Source organism: Canis lupus, chromosome 2 (genome assembly GCF_011100685.1).
Source record: "Canis lupus familiaris isolate Mischka breed German Shepherd chromosome 2, alternate assembly UU_Cfam_GSD_1.0, whole genome shotgun sequence".
In the NCBI taxonomy this organism is placed as follows: domain Eukaryota; kingdom Metazoa; phylum Chordata; class Mammalia; order Carnivora; family Canidae; genus Canis; species Canis lupus.
Genome location: NC_049223.1, coordinates 71220319 through 71236920, shown reverse-complemented (window position 1 = coordinate 71236920; position 16602 = coordinate 71220319). Strand labels below are relative to the sequence as shown.

General features: G+C 43.2%; 1 protein-coding gene and 1 non-coding gene across 8 annotated transcripts in view; one reads left to right on the top strand and one right to left on the bottom strand.

Annotated features, from left to right (window-relative positions):
- Positions 1 to 818: 818 nt before the first annotated feature.
- Positions 819 to 16602, top strand: part of GMEB1 (glucocorticoid modulatory element binding protein 1) — a 36887-nt gene continuing 21103 nt past the window's right edge. Inside the window, exons 1-3 of one of the 7 annotated variants that reach the window (XM_038531356.1) lie at positions 819 to 944; positions 9109 to 9265; positions 15644 to 15756. In XM_038531356.1, coding sequence (XP_038387284.1) covers positions 9138 to 9265; positions 15644 to 15756 — 241 coding nt within the window. In that variant the 5' untranslated portion in view covers positions 819 to 944; positions 9109 to 9137. The other 6 variants (XM_038531357.1, XM_038531360.1, XM_038531359.1 and 3 more) reach the window with 6 other exon arrangements.
- On the bottom strand, positions 6505 to 6577 carry TRNAG-CCC. The gene has a single exon. It is a non-coding gene; the product is annotated as a tRNA-Gly (tRNA).

Below are 16602 nucleotides of genomic sequence, written 5' to 3'. Positions count from 1 at the left end.
CCTGCCCATCTCCACTATTTACAGGTTATATGACTTCTAGGAATTAGTTAACTTCCTTGGCCTCCCTAGTTCTTTGTTTTTATTTTGTTTGTTTTTGATCCATAAAACGGCAGTCAAAAGAAGTTACTTAGGTAGGACTGCCGGGAATATTTACTATAGGAGACAAAGCATCTTCCCCAACGCTTACCTTATAGAAAGGTCTTAATACTTGCTAATTAGTATTACTGGCCCCAGGAATCTTCTTCAGCATTTTTCAACTATCACCTCTTTTAACACTCACAACAACCTATGCCTTCGGCGACATACAGGCTTGCAGCTGTTAATAACGCCCCCCCCCCCCCAGAAGTCAAGACTTGAACCCATAACCTCATGACCAGCCAAGGCTTGGCAAACACGCGTGGCTCAGAGAATGCAAGCAGCTTGCTCAAGGACTCGTGACCGGTTACTGACTCTATACTCAACCAGATCTTTGATTCCGAATTGATAGTTGGGCATAACTTCTGAAGGCCTGCAACACGTAAGCTCCATAAAACTGGATTTGGGGAAAAGGAATGGGCAGTCCTCCAGAGGAGTCGAGAGACCGGCTTCTGCCCCTGATTGTGGATGAGGCGAATCTTTAGCTTAGACCTCTTTTTCCTCACCGTCAATTGGGGGAAGAAGAGTCACTAGGGTCCCCAGAGCCCTTCCCAATACTGACTCTACAGAACAGAAGACCCCGGCTCAGGTAAAGGCTCACTCAAATCCCTCCGGCTGAGGTTCATCCTCCGCGGAGCCCGCAATAGGGACGCGTCCCCTTTAAGGCGCCAGCTCGCCGGCGGCGGCGGCCGGAAGTGTTGAAGCCCGGCCTGGCGGCGGCGGTGGCAGTAGCGGCCGTGGCGGCCTCTGCGCATGCTCCGTCGCCCGCCCGCCCTGGCCGCTCGCCGCCCGCCCGCCCGACGGAGACGGTGAGGAGGGGGAGGGGTGGGCGCGCGGGCGCGGGCGCGGGGTGGGGTGGGGGCGGGGGGGCGGGCGCGGGGGCCGCGCGGCGGCCGGCGAGGGCGGGCGGGCGCGCAGGGGGCGGGGGGCTGCTGCCTCCGCGGGCGCCTCCCCACGCCCTGTGCGTGCCGCCGCCGCCGCCGGGGAGCGAGCGGACGTCGCGGCGCCGCGGGGGGGGTGGGGGGACGCTGCCGCTGGGTCCGCCCGAGCAGCCGGGCCGCCCCCAGCGCGGCCGGCCGCGCCGCCCGGGCTCGGCCCCTGGCCGAGGGCGGCGGGCGCGGGCGAGCGGGGCGCCGGGGGGCCCCGCGCCCCCGCACCGGGGGCCCCGGAAGTCCTAGTCTGAGGGGCCCGGAGGGGCCGGAGTGACTCCGGACTGAGAGGCCCGGACGCCCAGGACCCCGGCGAGGGGTCCGGGGATCCCTGGGTATCCCCAGAGGCGGGGCCCGGGAGCAGTAGGCCCTTAGACGCCGAGCTGGGGAGGGGCCTGGGACGCGCTTGGTTGGGGGCGGGGGGGCGGGCGGCGGCTGGAGAGGGAGGGTGGGACGAAAGGTGAGGGAAGCCCGAATGCCCGCCGGGAAGGAGACCCTCAGGAAGCGTGGCGGGAGAGCGGGAGCAGAGAGTGCGTTCTGCTGAGGGAAGGAGGCCCGGGCTTCACCCGAGGGGCGCGTTAGAGGCCTCGGCCGTTCAGTCCGGGGGAAAAGAAGCAGGTGCTGTTCGGAAGGCGTGGCGACAGGGTGGGTGGTGGGAGCAGGGGACGAGGAAGAAGAGCTCCAGAGCCCCTGCCTCCCCAGGGGTGAGGGGGCGGTAGGAAGGCGCCTCAGAGCCTCCTCAAGTAGGACTGGGAAGGGTCCAAACCTGTGAGGGAGCGAGTACTTTCTGATGCATGGGTAGAGAACCAGGCAGCCTGGTGTGTCGGGATGGGAAAGCCCATGTGTTTTAAGTACCAGGGAGAAGATCGTTTGAGTGACCCCTACTTTCTGAAGTGGCAGGGGAATTGGCCAAGTGTACCCTGAGAGGCAGGGACGATGACAGAATCTTTCCTGAGGGTCCTGGAGAGTGACCCACCAGACTAACGCCTGTCAAGCCTTGACCCGGGGATCGGGGGAAGGCTCCACCATCCAAGGAACAGGAGAAGGTCTGAATTCTCTTAAGATGAGAGAAATCTCAGAAGGACTTCCTACCAGACACAGAAGGGGCCTTGTTTGGGGTCTTATCTAGGAGAACCAAGAAATGGGATTCCTCCTTAACCTGGAGGATTGGGGAAACAGAGGGGTCAGATCGTTCTAGACTCACGGAGTGATCCTTTTCTCCTTTGCCTCTGCTAATGGTTACCAAAGTGCTTTGGGGGGACTTTTTCGTTAAATGGCCCCTAATTTATGAGCCTTTAACAATTCAGAATATTTAATATCTACTGACTTGATAACTTTTTCATTAGTCATTAGTCAACCATTTATTCACATTTACTTCAACAAACATATATTAAATAGCTAATTTGTATTCAACTTCATTGGGTTACCTTGAGCCCCAAATTGGTCTTGTCCTAAGCAGAAGTCCTCTAGATTCCAGTGTGATGACCCTTCAAAGAACCCTTTCATCCGGTTACTTCCCCAAACACTTACACAGTAGTCTCCAATATATGACTTTTCCCACACTTCATTTGTTTTGGCTGTGTCCCTCACAGTGGTCCTGTGTAGCTTTCTTGTTGGCTTTATTACATCTTATAGTGGTGCCCTGGATCACTTACTGAATGTATGGGAAGGGATGAAAGAGACAAAAAAAAATCCAGGAGTTTTGGCCTCAAGTAATAATAAAGTTTTAACTTGGAAATTTCTTAAGAATAGATTCTACAGTTGGGGTACCTGGATGGCTCAGTCCATTAAGTGTCTGACTTCAGCTCAGGCTCCCTTTCAATGGGGAGCCTGCTTGTCCCTCTTTCTGCCCCTAGCTTCACTTATGTATGCTCTCTCAAATAAAATCTTTATTTTTTATTTTTATTTTTTTGTAAATGGATGTTTTTATTTTTAAAGATTTTATTTATTTATTTATTTATTTATTTATTTATTTATTTATTTATTTATTTATTTATTTATTTATTTATGAGATGCACAAGCAGAGGGAGAAGCAGGCTCCATGCAAGGAGCCTGACATGGGACCTGATCCCCCGTCTCCAGGATCAGGCCCTGAGCTGAAGGCGGCGCTAAACCGCTGAGCTGCCCAGGCTGCCCTCAAATAAAAATCTTTAAAAAGAAAAAAGAATAGGTAACATAATCTACACATTACAATACAATGTGGAATAAATAAATGCATTTTGGGGTTAGAAATTTTCAGGATATGTGCTATTTCTTTTATTCCTTTTCAACTACCAATTCTGATGTCCCTCCAGTCATGTGACACTCATGTTCCTGCCATGTTTTATTTTTATTTTTATTTTTTAAGATTTTATTTATTTATTCATGACAGACACACAGAGGCAGAGACACAGACCGAGAAGCAGGCTCTCCACAAGGAGCCCAATGTGGGACTTGATCCTGGATCCTGGGATCACGCCCTGGGCCAAAGGCAGACGCTCAACTGCTGAGCCACCCAGGCGTCCCTCCTGCCACGTTTTATTTTTATTTTTTTCTGCCACGTTTTAAATATCAGTGTTCAGGGGTGCCTGGCTGCCTTAGTCAATGGAGTGTGGGACTCGACTTGGGGTCATGAGTTTGAGCCTCATGTTGGGCATAGAGATTACTTAAAAAAAAACAAACAGCAAAAAAGAAACATTAGTTTTCAGAACGTAAGTCATGAATTTAATCCAGAGTAGGTCAGATGTCATTTGTTTTTTAGTAGCTTATGTGAGTCGTCACGTGCCTACTTTCAAGATGTCTTTTTTGGCTTTGAAAATAACTACACAATTTTTAAAAATATTTTATTTATTTATTCATGAGAGACAGAGAGGCAGAGGCAGAGGGAGAAGCAGGCTCCATGCAGGGAGCCGGACGTGGGAATCGATCGCTGATCCCCAGGATCAGGCCCTGAGCTGAAGGCGGTGCTAAACCTCTGAGCCACCCGGGCTGCCCAAAAATAATTATTTTCACATAAATTTGACATCTTTCCCTTATGTGTCTTCCCCTAGAATTACAGGGTGTTGTGTGATTACACAATGAATACTCTAAGGTCCCATCCCTGAAATACCCAAAGGAACAACTCGGTCATCTTGCCTCAGGAGTTTTTGTTGCTATAAACAAGAGCTACTTTTCAGTTTATACTCACCTCAAAAAGATGACCTTGCATTTAGCCAGTGTAGTCTGTAGAGCTGGTTTCGGGTTACTTGTTAGGAATGTGGTATTTAGGGTAATAGATATTCAACCTACACTTGCTTCTCTAAAGAATGTAAGAATTGCCATGTTGGATCAGACTTGTGTCTCTTACTGACACTAAGAGACATATTGTGGATGATTATAATTACCTTCTCAGGTAAACTCAGAAGGTTAGAGAACATTCCTCTTGGGTTCCAAGGTGTGGAAGGGCTAAGGAGTAAAATATGAGTTCCCATTGAGGAAAGTATTAATCAAGTAGTTAGTCAACCACTTATTCAGAGTGTTGTAGAGAGGACTCAACCTTAGAGTAGAAGGTTAAAACTAGAAGCATCCTTCTAATTCTCCTCTTCTAATCCATTAATTTACTTAAGCTATTTTTAAAACTGTAAACCACTGTTTTAAAATAATAAATTCCATAAGTTTGTTACATGCTAAAGTTTGTACCTTTTAAATTCATTAAGTATGTAATAGTAGTGCTTGACTAGTGTCTTACAAATATTAGCTGTGATTATTTTCATTCAAGCTACATTTTTATGGTTCAAACTTTGAAAGATATCCATTGGTTCAGTTATTCTAGGATTTGATAGCATTTGTATGCTTTGTCATATCCTTTTTTGTCTTTTTCTATACTCCAAGATCCTAATTGTTTTGGTTCTGCTGGCATCCAGCTGAACCAGTCCATTTATTCTCTTTTTTATCGCTAGTTTTATTTTTTTATTTTTTAAAGATTTATGTATTTATTTATGATAGACATAGAGAGAGAGAGAGAGAGAGAGGCAGAGACACAGGAGGAGGGAGAAGCAGGCTCCATGCCGGGAGCCTGACGTGGGACTCCATCCTGGGACTCCAGGATCATGCCCTGGGCCAAAGGCAGGTGCTAAACAGCTGAGCCACCCAGGGATCCCCCCTAGTTTTATTTTTTTTAAAGGTTTATTTATTAGAGAGGGGGGAGGGGCAGAGGGAGAGAGTATTCTGAAGCAGACTCCCCCATGAGCTCAGAGTGCTGCAGGGCCTGATCCCAGGGCCCTGATATCATGACCTGAGCCAAAATCCAGAGTCGTCTGCTTAATTGACTGAGCTGCCTAGGTGCTCCCCATCCCCTAGTTTTAAACCTTTAATTTACAGAAGTTCAGATAGTGTACTGTAATATCTTACAGTTAATTTTTTTCTCTAGTATGTAACAATGTCATGCATATCTTTCCCTTCTTTAGTTCTGTAAGAGCAGATCTTGTCCTGTCCCTTTTCATATCCATCAAGCCCAATAACTGTGCCTGACGTGTAATAGAAACTACACGTAGTAAATATTGTGTAGTAGTAAATATTTGTTGAACTGGCCATAATGACAGGCAATAAGTTTAGCCTAACTTAACAAATTTATATCCCTTAATTTAGAAAAGTGGAAAATTCTGGAAGTCTTTGAGGGCAAGACCAGTAATTCACTGCACAAAAATTTATTACATGCTGTTATGTGCCAGATTTCCTTAGAAAGTTTTAGGTGTGGGATCCCTGGGTGGCGCAGCGGTTTGGCGCCTGCCTTTGGCCCAGGGCGCGATCCTGGAGACCCAGGATCGAATCCCACATCGGGCTCCTGGTGCATGGAGCCTGCTTCTCCCTCTGCCTGTGTCTCTGCCTCTCTTTCTCTCTGTGTGACTATCATAAATAAATAAAAATTAGAAAAAAAAAAATTAGAAAAAAAAAAAAAAAAAAGAAAGTTTTAGGTGGAGAGTTTTGTAAATTAAACTCTGATATTTAAAAATTTTATTTACTTCTGTGTCCTGGGTACTGAGCTAGGCATGAAGAAGAAAAGCAATCTTTGCTGTCCCAGGGTGTACTCTGCGTGGGGAGAGGCTGACAAAGTGGGGTAATGGTTATGAGAGGAGTGCTGCAGCAGGTTCCAAGGGAGCAAGAAGAACACAAGGTTAACATCTAGTCAAGGAAGTCACAGGCTTCCCTGTGAATGAACATTGTGTGTGTGTGTGTGTGTGTGTGTGTGTGTGTGTGTGTGTTTGGTATGTATTTTTAAAGATTTTATTTATTTATTTGACAGAGGGGATAAGCAGGGGGAGTGGCAGAGGGAGAGGGAGAGACAGGCTCCCCACTGATCAGGGAGCTCAATGTGGGGCTCCATCCCAGGATCCCAGGATCATGACCTGAGCTGAAGGCAGATGCTCAATTGAGTCAGCCACCCAGACACCCCGCCACACCACCACTTTTTAAGTAAACTCTATGCCCAACATGGGGCTTGAACTCATGACCCTGAGATTGGGAGTTGCATGTTCTACCAACTGAGCCAGCCAGGCATCCCAGGAAGTGATGTTTTAAATAAGTTATAGAAGTTTAGCAGTGACTAGCCAAAGAGGAAGAGAATTCTAGGTAGAGGAAACAACTGTGAAGGCTCAGGTGAGGAAATATTGAGAAACTGAAAACAATTCAGTGACAGGAGCCCACAGTGTGAGAGGAAGAACTATGAGAAATCAAGCTAGCACGGTGGACGGGGGATAGTTTTGGAGGATTCTGTAAGCACTGTTAAATGCTTACACTTTAATAGCAAAGAGAGTCCACTGAAGGATTCTGAAATGGGGAAATGGCCCATTTTAGTGGCCTTTAGTAAGATGACTTTGTCGATTCTGTAGATAATGGAGTGGAAAACAAGACCAGATATTAGGATATAGATGAGAAGCAGCTGGAAAAATTCAAGTAACAGTGTGTCATCTTAGGATATGGTGGTAGCAGCACAGATGGAAAATGGGGGGTGGTTAAAAGAGAAATATAGATGATAGAATGGATAGGATTAAAAAAAAATGAATGGATAGGATTTGGTAGTGGATTGGATTTAGAAAGAAAAGAATGAAAATGAAAGAATGAAACTCCCAAGTTTCTTGGGGTTTCTCAAGTCTTTAGTTTCTGACTTGAGAAAATGGGTAGAGGATAGTGCCATTTACAGAGGCAGGAAGCAGCAGGTTTATGAGAGAAAATGAGTTTAAGGTGCCTACAAAATAAATGTTAAGAGGCTTTTGGGTGCAGGAGGTATAGCATATAGCAGGAGGTATAACAAAGTTTGAATGTGAGAATCATAAAAGGCAGAAGCATACCTCTGATATGAGGAATTTAGTCAAAAACAAAAGTTGATTGAATCAATGTGTCAGTACCATGATAAACAGTGCTGTGGGAGACAAGCTTTTTAAAGAAGCAGCGCCTGCCCTTATAGAATTAAAAATGCCCCCAAAATTAAAAAACAAAAAAAGAAAAGCACCTCATGGAGAGTATAGTGCAGTTATGGAGATAGAGGTCTGTTCAGTCAACTATAATACAAAGCACAGTGTGATAATCATTAGAGGAGAGCTACAAACCAAGTGTTAGGGGACTGAAGACAAGAAAATGGTTTGGCAGGGGCTTTGTGGAGGAGTGAGCTTTGAACTGAGCCTTGAAGGGAGAAGGAGACAAGAAGAGAGTTTGGGCTTAAGGAATAACAAAGGTATAGAAACCTGAATGTACATATTGTATGTGCAGAGTACAGGGGGAGGCTGGTATGGCTGGCAATTAAGATTCTTGGGGAATTACAGTTGTAGATGAAACTGGAAAACTATTTGGGGGCTAGATGAGGGAGTTTTGAGGACTGTGCTTAAGTATGCATATTATAGGAAAACAAATGCTGTGGCAGAGCTGAGATGTGGATTCAGTTGTTTGACTACCAATCACATACTCAAACATGCATCCACCAGGTGCCTACTCTGTTCAACATGTCCTAATCATCTCATGTATCTAAGTAAACACAGTGGCTCCTACCTATACTCTCTTAAGTGACTCCTTTCTTTGCAACCGTGAGGACTAACTGCAGCAGAATGTCCTGGGTCCCTCTGAGTTTTCATTAAAATTAGGATAATGCTTTGAATTACATTAGAATCAAGGAGCATATGGTGCTGGACACTGGTATCCCCAACAAGTCTGCAAGGGAGATGTCAGGCAAAATCATCCCTCCATTCAGTCTGAGGCAAAGAGGTAGTAAGAAGTTCCTAGAGGTCGTGCAATTGGATTCAGTATTTATTAAACAATCATGTAATGCAAGTCATTCTTCTTCCTACACAGTTTATTTCAGTTAGCAGGTACTTATTAAGTAATTCACAAAGGACAGAGCACTTAATGAGGTGTAATGGCTGGTTGCATAGAAAATAGATGATTCCTACTTTCTTGGGGTTTATTTGGGATGGAACTAGTAGTGTGCTGTAAATCAGTTTTCCAGAAAACAACAACAACAACAACAATCTTGATTTGTAGTGCTTGCCAATTTCTGTGGTGTATAAACTCCCAGCATCACTGATTTCAAGCTACTAATTCGATGTCCCCAAACTTGGAGTTGGGAAGAGATGTGCACTATTGGTTCTCAAGAGCAGGCTCCAGGGTGCCTGGGTGGCTCTTTCAGTTAAGTAACTGCTTTTGGCTCTAGTCATGATCTCAGGGTCCTGGGATTGAGTCCCACATTGGGCTCTCTGCTCAGTGGGGAGTCTGCTTTTCCCTTTCCCTTTGTGGTCTCCCTCTCTCTTTCAAATAAATAAATGAAATCTTTAAAAAAAAAAAAAAAAGAGAGAGAGAGAAAGAGAGCAAGCTCCAGTACAGCACTGGGTGAATCATATATACTAAGAAGCCCTAAATCAACAAGTGAGTACTAAGGCATTTCTGGAGAGATCAGAGCCTAGGTCAGCTGCTTCTCACAGTTCCCATCCTTTCAAAGGACCACGATCTTGGAATTGGTAGTCATAATTATCTTGGTGTTGCTTTCCTATGGTAGCCATCTTTTCATACCAAAGTCATTGATGCTTCTTGTTTCTGACAGCAGTCCAGCTATCTGACTTCATGTGAAAAATGGCTAATGCAGAAGTGAGTGTTCCAGTGGGGGATGTGGTTGTGGTACCCACTGAAGGAAATGAAGGAGAGAACCCTGAAGACACTAAAACCCAAGTGATCCTGCAGTTACAGCCTGTGCAGCAAGGGTAAGTTACTAGAGATTTGGAATTTGTGAAAAATTTGGGAGGTTTAAAGAGTGGGGAAATTATAACTGTATGATTGCTTAGCATGAGGGAACATTCAACATCAGTCTCTCAGAGCTGGCTAACATATTTATTAAGTATTATGTGCTATATTTGTCATTGTAATACGACAGTGAATCATGTCCTTGTCTCTCTCCCTCTTGTCTACTGTAAGCTCTTTGAGGATAAGTTACATGGTTCCTTCCTCTTATTTATCTACACTGTCTAGCACAGGGTCTTGGTACATGTTTACCAAAAGACAGTGTAGTTAGTCAGAGGAGGTTAGGCAAGGCAATTACAAAAGTTTTCCTATCAGAAGCAGTCTGGACTCTAAGAGATGGGCAAATTTTTTTTTAAGATTTTATTTATTTATTTATTTATTTATTTATTTATTTATTTATTCATTCATTCATTCATTCATTCATTCATTCGTGAGAGACACACAGAGAGAGAGGTAGAGACACAGGCAGAGGGGAGAAGCAGGCTCCATGCAGGGAGCCTAACGCGGGACTCGATCCTGGGTCCCCAGGATCCCGCCCTGGGCTGAAGGCGGCGCCAAACTGCCAAGCCACCAGGGCTGCCCGAGATGGGCAAATTAATCAAGCTTAGCTTATCAAAAAATATATATTAATGACCCTACTATTATCTAGGGTATTACAAAGCATTGGAAGAAATATAAATATAGCACATGGTTCCCACAATCATGGAGCCTGCAGTCTAGTTGTGCAAACCAAAATACATATATAAATTTTTTTTTAAAAGATTTTATTTATTTATTCATGATAGTCACAGAGAGAGAGAGAGAGAGAGAGAGAGAGAGAGGCAGAGACACAGGCAGAGGGAGAAGCAGGCTCCATGCAGGGAGCCCGACGTGGGATTCGATCCTGGGTCTCCAGGATTGCTCCCCGGGCCAAAGGCAGGCGCTAAACCACTGCGCCACCCAGGGATCCCCCAAAATACATATATATAAATAAAGAGGTCACTTACTTGGCAAAAATCTAAAAAGTGCCAAGTATTATGGTTAGCAAGTAGCTTGAATTCAGAGGATCATTATGAATTTGAAAGAAGAGATAGGATCTTTTATTTATTTAGTTATTTTAAGATTTTATTTTTTTTATTTTTATTTTTTTATTTTTATTTTTTTATTTTTATTTATTTATGATAGTCACAGAGAGAGAAAGAGAGAGAGGCAGAGACACAGGCAGAGGGAGAAGCAGGCTCCATGCACCGGAAGCCCGATGTGGGATTCGATCCTGGGTCTCCAGGATCGCGCCCTGGGCCAAAGGCAGGCGCCAAACCGCTGCGCCACCCAGGGATCCCTATTTTAAGATTTTATTTACTTATTCATGAGAGACACAGAGAGAGGCAGAGAGAGAGGGAGAGACAGGAGAAGCAGGCTCAACGCAAGGAGCCCAATATGGGACTCCATCCCAGGACTCCGGGATCACGCCCTGAGCCTAAGGCAGAGGCTCATCCGCTGAGCCTCCCAGGCATCCCGAGATAGGATCTTTTAAATGGTATTGAAGTTTAAATAAGAATTAGATCTACAGGGCAGCCTGGATGGCTCAGCTGTCGTGATCCTGGAGACCCGGGATCGAGTCCCACGGTGGGCTCCCTGTGTAGAGCCTGCTTCTCCCTTTGCCTGTGTCTCTGCCTCTCTCTCTCTGTGTGTCTCTCATGAATAAATAAATAAAATCTTAAAAAAAAAAAAAGAATTAGATCTACAGAGAGGAGGGAGGGGTATTTTATCTTCAATGTATGAAAGATTCTTTATACAGTTAGAAATGATCTTGGGGTTCCTGGCTGGCTCAGCCAGTAGAGCATGTGACTCTTGATCCTGGGGTTGTGAGTTTGAGCCCCGTGTTGGGTATAGAGATTACTTAAAGAAAGAAAGAAGAGGGGTGCCTGGGTGACTCAGTTGGCTAAGCATCCAGAGTCTTGATTTCAGCTCAGGTCTTGATCTCAGGGTTATGAGTTCAAGCCCTACATTGGGCTCCATACCCAGTGTGGAGCTTACTTTAAACAAACAAACAAAAAAAAAACAAAAGAGAGAGGGAGAGAGAAAATGTCCTTGGGCAAACACACAATTCAATCTCAATCTACTAAGTAACATACCTTGTTTTTTTGTTTGTTTGTTTGTTTGTTTTTAGTATAGGAAATTTGAAATATACCCTAAAATTTAAAAGATACTATAATGAACCCTTGTGTATACACCCATCACCCAACTTCAACAGTTATCAACACATGGCCAGTCTTATTTCATCTCTACATCTGCCTACCCCTAAGTTTTTTGAAGCAAATCCTAGACATTAGTATGTGTCTTGTAAAAGTAAGGATTTTTTAGTTTTTAAAATATAACCATAGTTTGCTGACATTTCTGAATATAGAAGGAAATATTCTAAGATCTGTAAGGGAAAGTTGACTTAAGTACTGATGGGGGTGCCTGGCTGGCTCATTTGGACTGTACAATGCTTGATCTCAGGGTTGTGAATTCAAGCCCTACATTGGGTGGAGAGATGGCTTAAAAAAAATAGAATCTTAAGAAAAAATAATTACTGACATATAGTGGATACAGTGTTTAGAATTTTTATTGGCACCTAAAGATTATGCATGCTTATTTAAATTCACTTGTTTGGGAATTTCATTTGTTACCTACACACATATTCATAGTTGTTACCCTTTGAGAAAGGGTAATGAGGAAGAATTAGCAGAAGATTCTTTTGTGCATGGCAGCTTTATTTTCTCTTGGAGTCATTGTTTCTTCTATTTTTCCTAAAGTGCTCTAATTGTCACTTAATCCTAGTCCTCCTAGAGACAGAAAACACTTAGAGACTTAATTATTTTGAAGATCAGTTCCACTTGTTTTGTGTGTCTTTTTTATTTTCCAAATAATACTGCTTTTTTTTGGAAAAGTCTCATTGCTTGATTAGATTATAGGCATCTTTGTACAATACGTTGACTCCCCAATCTACTGTTTACTCTAAATTTGCCGTATGAGCTAATGAATACATTTTCAGGTCCTGAATTTTGAGATGGCTGCCAATCAATGCTCAGCTGATTTCTCTAGTTATATTTTATTTTGTTTTACTTATTTACTTATTTATTTATCTATTTAATTTATTTTAAGATTTTATTTATTCATGAGGGATACAGAGAGGGAGAGAGTAGAGACACAGGCAGAGGGAGAAACAGGCTCCATGCAGGGAGCCTGATGTGGGACTTGATCCTGGGACTCCAGGATCATGCCCTGGGCCAAAGGCAGGTGCTAAACCGCTGAGCTACCCAGGGATCCCCCATACTTATTTATTTTTTTGAGAGAGAGAACATGTGTGTGTACTTGCCCATGCAGGTGTGTGTTCAAGGCGGGGGGGGGGGGGGGGGTGGCACAGAGAGAAAGAGAGAGAGAATCCCAAGCAGGCTGCACACTGAGTGTGGAGCCTGATACGGGGCTCAGTCTTGAGACCCTGAGATCATGACCTGAGCTGAAATCATGAGTCAGACACTTAACTAACTGAGCCACCCAGGCACCCCAGGAAATTTTTTCTTGATAAAACCCTGTTTACTTACAAAAATATAGACTGTACCCCACTTCCCACCACAAGTGCAATTTACTGGCTGTTGAAATTATATATAAATAAGAATTTCTTCTTTTAAAGGATTTGCACATATTGGTCAATTTATTTTTTCTATTTTTTAAAGATTTTATTTATTTCTTCATGAGACACACAGAGAGAGGCAGAGACATAGGCAGAGGGAGAAGCGGACTCCTTGTAGGGAACCCACTGTGAGACTCTATCCCAGGACCCCGGGATCACGCCTTGAGCCAAAGGCAGATGCTCAACTGCTGAGCCACCCAGGCATCCCCATATTGGTCAATTTAGAATGAGTTTACAGAACTTACTTAAAGCAGCGATTTCTCATGTTTATCATAACACTCATTCACTGACTAGCCCTTATTGGGTGCTTTGCTATGTTTTAGTTATATTCGATACACTAGACATACAAAATTGAGTAAATAAATAAGACATAATCTCTGCTCTCAGGGGCCTCTCAGACTATATCCAAGGGGAGGCAGACAGCTAAACAAACATATAATATTAAGTGTTATATGTGTTGTGACAAAGTGTAAAGTACAATTGGATCACAAAGGAGGATGTAGGTGATTATACTGGTGGAATATCAGGAAGGAAAAGTATCATAGAGGCTACTCATTAAAAAATAAATAGAGGGGCACCTGCTTGGCTCAGTCAGTAGAGCATGCAACTCTTTGTGGTTATAAGTTCAAGGCCCACATTAGGTGTAAAGATGACTTAAAAATAAAATCTTAAGAACAAACAAACAGGAAAGGATGTTCTGGGGAAAGCAGGAAGTGAGATCAAAGATAGAAGGTGTAAAAGAAGATAATAATTCTGGGAGCCACAGATAATTTGGTATGACTGGGGCTTGGATTATAAAGTGAGGTTTAGGGAGAGTTGAAACCAGGGGCCAGATCTTGGAGCAACTTAAATATCTTATTAAGGATTTGGGGCTTTATTGTTACAGCAAGTAGAGGGTTCTTGGAAGGTTTTAAGGAGGGATTTATGTGATCACTCTGGTAGGAATACAGAAGATCCGTAGATGCAAGGAGACTAGTTCAGACTAGAGATGATGCAGCCTGAATTAAGGCAGTAGCAGTGGAAAAAGAGACAAGGAGGCTGGCTGGTGTTAAGGAGATACATCTGGTAGGATTTGGTGGCTGAGTATGTGGGAGTTGAGGAGGAGGAAGAGGGAGAAGTCTGATGTAATTCCCAGGCTTCTGTCTTAGGCTGTAAAGTACTGGTGGTGCCACTAACAAGCATAGGAAATAGAAGAATGGTTTAGGAGAGGGAAGAGAACTTGGTCATTTTATTTTAATTTTTAATTTTTTAAAGATTTTAATTATTCATGAGAGACACACAGAGAGAGGCAGACATAGGCAGAAGGAGAAGCAGGCTCCCTGTGGGGAGCCTGAGGTGGGACTCAATCCAGGGACCCTGAGCTAAGAAAGACACTCATCCACTGAGCCACCCAGGCATCCTGAGAACTTGGTCATTTTAGACATAATGAATTCAGCATAGTCCTTTGGGACATCCAAATGCATTTATTTATTTAGCAGTTAACTGTATCCTGGTGTGAAATTCAGAGAAGAGGTCTGTGCTAGGGATGTCACCATGGGAGTGAGTGATCACTGATATAAGAGATATTTATTCAGGCAGTGCTTTCAAATAACAAGATGCAATGGTTAATACATTAACTTTATTATAGAAATTAAACATAGGTTGTTAGTGTATTAGGTTATCTGAGCCCATTTCTTAGAAGGTAGAAATATTTATTTATTTATTTATTTATTTATTTATTTATTTATTTATTTATTTATTGAGGGATAGATGGGGATGAGGAGAGGGAAAGTAAGAGAATCTTAAGCAGGCTCCATGCCCAGTGCAGAGACTGATGTGGGGCTTGATCTCACGACTCTGATATCATGACCTGAGTTAACAGTCAAGAGTCTGACGCTTAACCAACTGAGCCACCCAAGCACCACAGAAGATAGAAACATTTTAGAGAGACTTTCCCTAAGTGATATTTATTTGTTTGTTTGTTTATTTATTTATTTATTTATTTATTTATAAAGATTTTATTTTATTTATTCATGAGAGACAAGAGAGAGACTGGCAGAGACATTGACAGAGGGAAAAGCAGGCTCCATGCATGGAGCCCGACGTGAAACCCGATCCCAGGACTCCAGGATCAGGACCTGGGCCAAAGGCAGGCACTAAACCACTGAGCCACCCAGGGATCTCCACTCTCTCTCTTTTCAACTAGGCTTTGCTCATGTCAATAGTTTGGTTATGATGCTTTGAAAAATACTAAAGTGCTAAAAAAGACTAAAGTGTCTAGATTCCAACAAAGGACATCAGCTTCTATGGCCAGTGGGTTCTTCCTGTCTTGAAGTATCCAACAGTATTACTTTTAAGTCTTGTTTGGTTAATTCTATAATATAACTTAATCTTATACTTGAAGCAACATTTTATGTCACAAGCATTTAAAGTTATGAAGGCAAAAGTCTGTTGTAAACAGTAACAAGTGGTGATGTAAAGACAGTAGCAAGAGGAACTTTCCTTTGAAATTAGGAAAGTTGTTGGATTCATGTCCATGGCATAGCTGCTAAGCAGTCCTGGGCAGTTTGGAGTTTAAATACAATGGGGAATTAGTCAAAGCACTAACATAGTTGTAAAGTATATTTATTTTATTCCTTTTGAGATAGATTATAACAAATTTCTTAACCCCATGCTGTGAATATTAATTTTTTCATGATTTATGTAGTTTGTTTATCGATGGACACTTTTACAACAGGATTTATGAACCTGGGTCCGAGAACAACACGGCAGTTGTAGCAGTAGAAACTCACACAATTCACAAAATTGAGGAAGGGATTGGTAAGTCTTTTTGTTACTCCAGTATCTTTGACCTTAGCTTTCTTACTTGAGATTTCATCCCTTTTGTGCCTTACAGTTTTTCCCCCTAACCCATATGCCCTACCAATAATAATGCAGCCATCAATTTGACGGTAGTGCATCTAGAGACACTACTAAGATGCTAGAGCTGTCAGTTGATTGTTTAACATCAGTTTGCTAGGGTGCTGAAAAGATCTTCATCTACAAAAATTCCACAAAGAAATTGGAACCTCAAGGTTGATCCTGTCATTAGGGAAGTTGTTGATGAGAACTTAGGATGTGTTGATTGGAAAGCAGTCAGTGTAAAGAAACTGAAAAAAAAAAACAACTTTGAAATTAGACAAACCTGGGTTTATTTATTTATTTTTTTAAAGATGTATTTATTCACAGAGAGAGAGAGGTACAGAGACACAGGCAGAGGGAGAAGCAGGCTTCATGTAGGGAGCCTGATGTGGGACTCCATCCCCAGTCTCCAGGATCACACCCTGGGCTGAAGGTGGCGCTAAACCGCTGAGCCTCTGGGGCTGCCCTACAAACCTGAGTTTAAATCCTACTTTCTCACTTCTTAGTTGTGTGTCCTTGGGAAAGTCACTTCACCTTTCTGAGTCCCACCTATATACGTTGAAAACAGTCATTGCCTCACAGGATTGTTGTAAAAACAAAATAAAATTAAGCATGTAAAAGTACATAGGACTGTGTCTGGCACATAGTGTGAGCTTCGTAAGAGAGTTGTTTTGTCAAATTTTTCCATAAGATTCCAAAACATTCTCAGCCAATGTAAACTGTTAGCTCCTCAGAGGAACCAAGAGATAAGACATTTTGAATTAA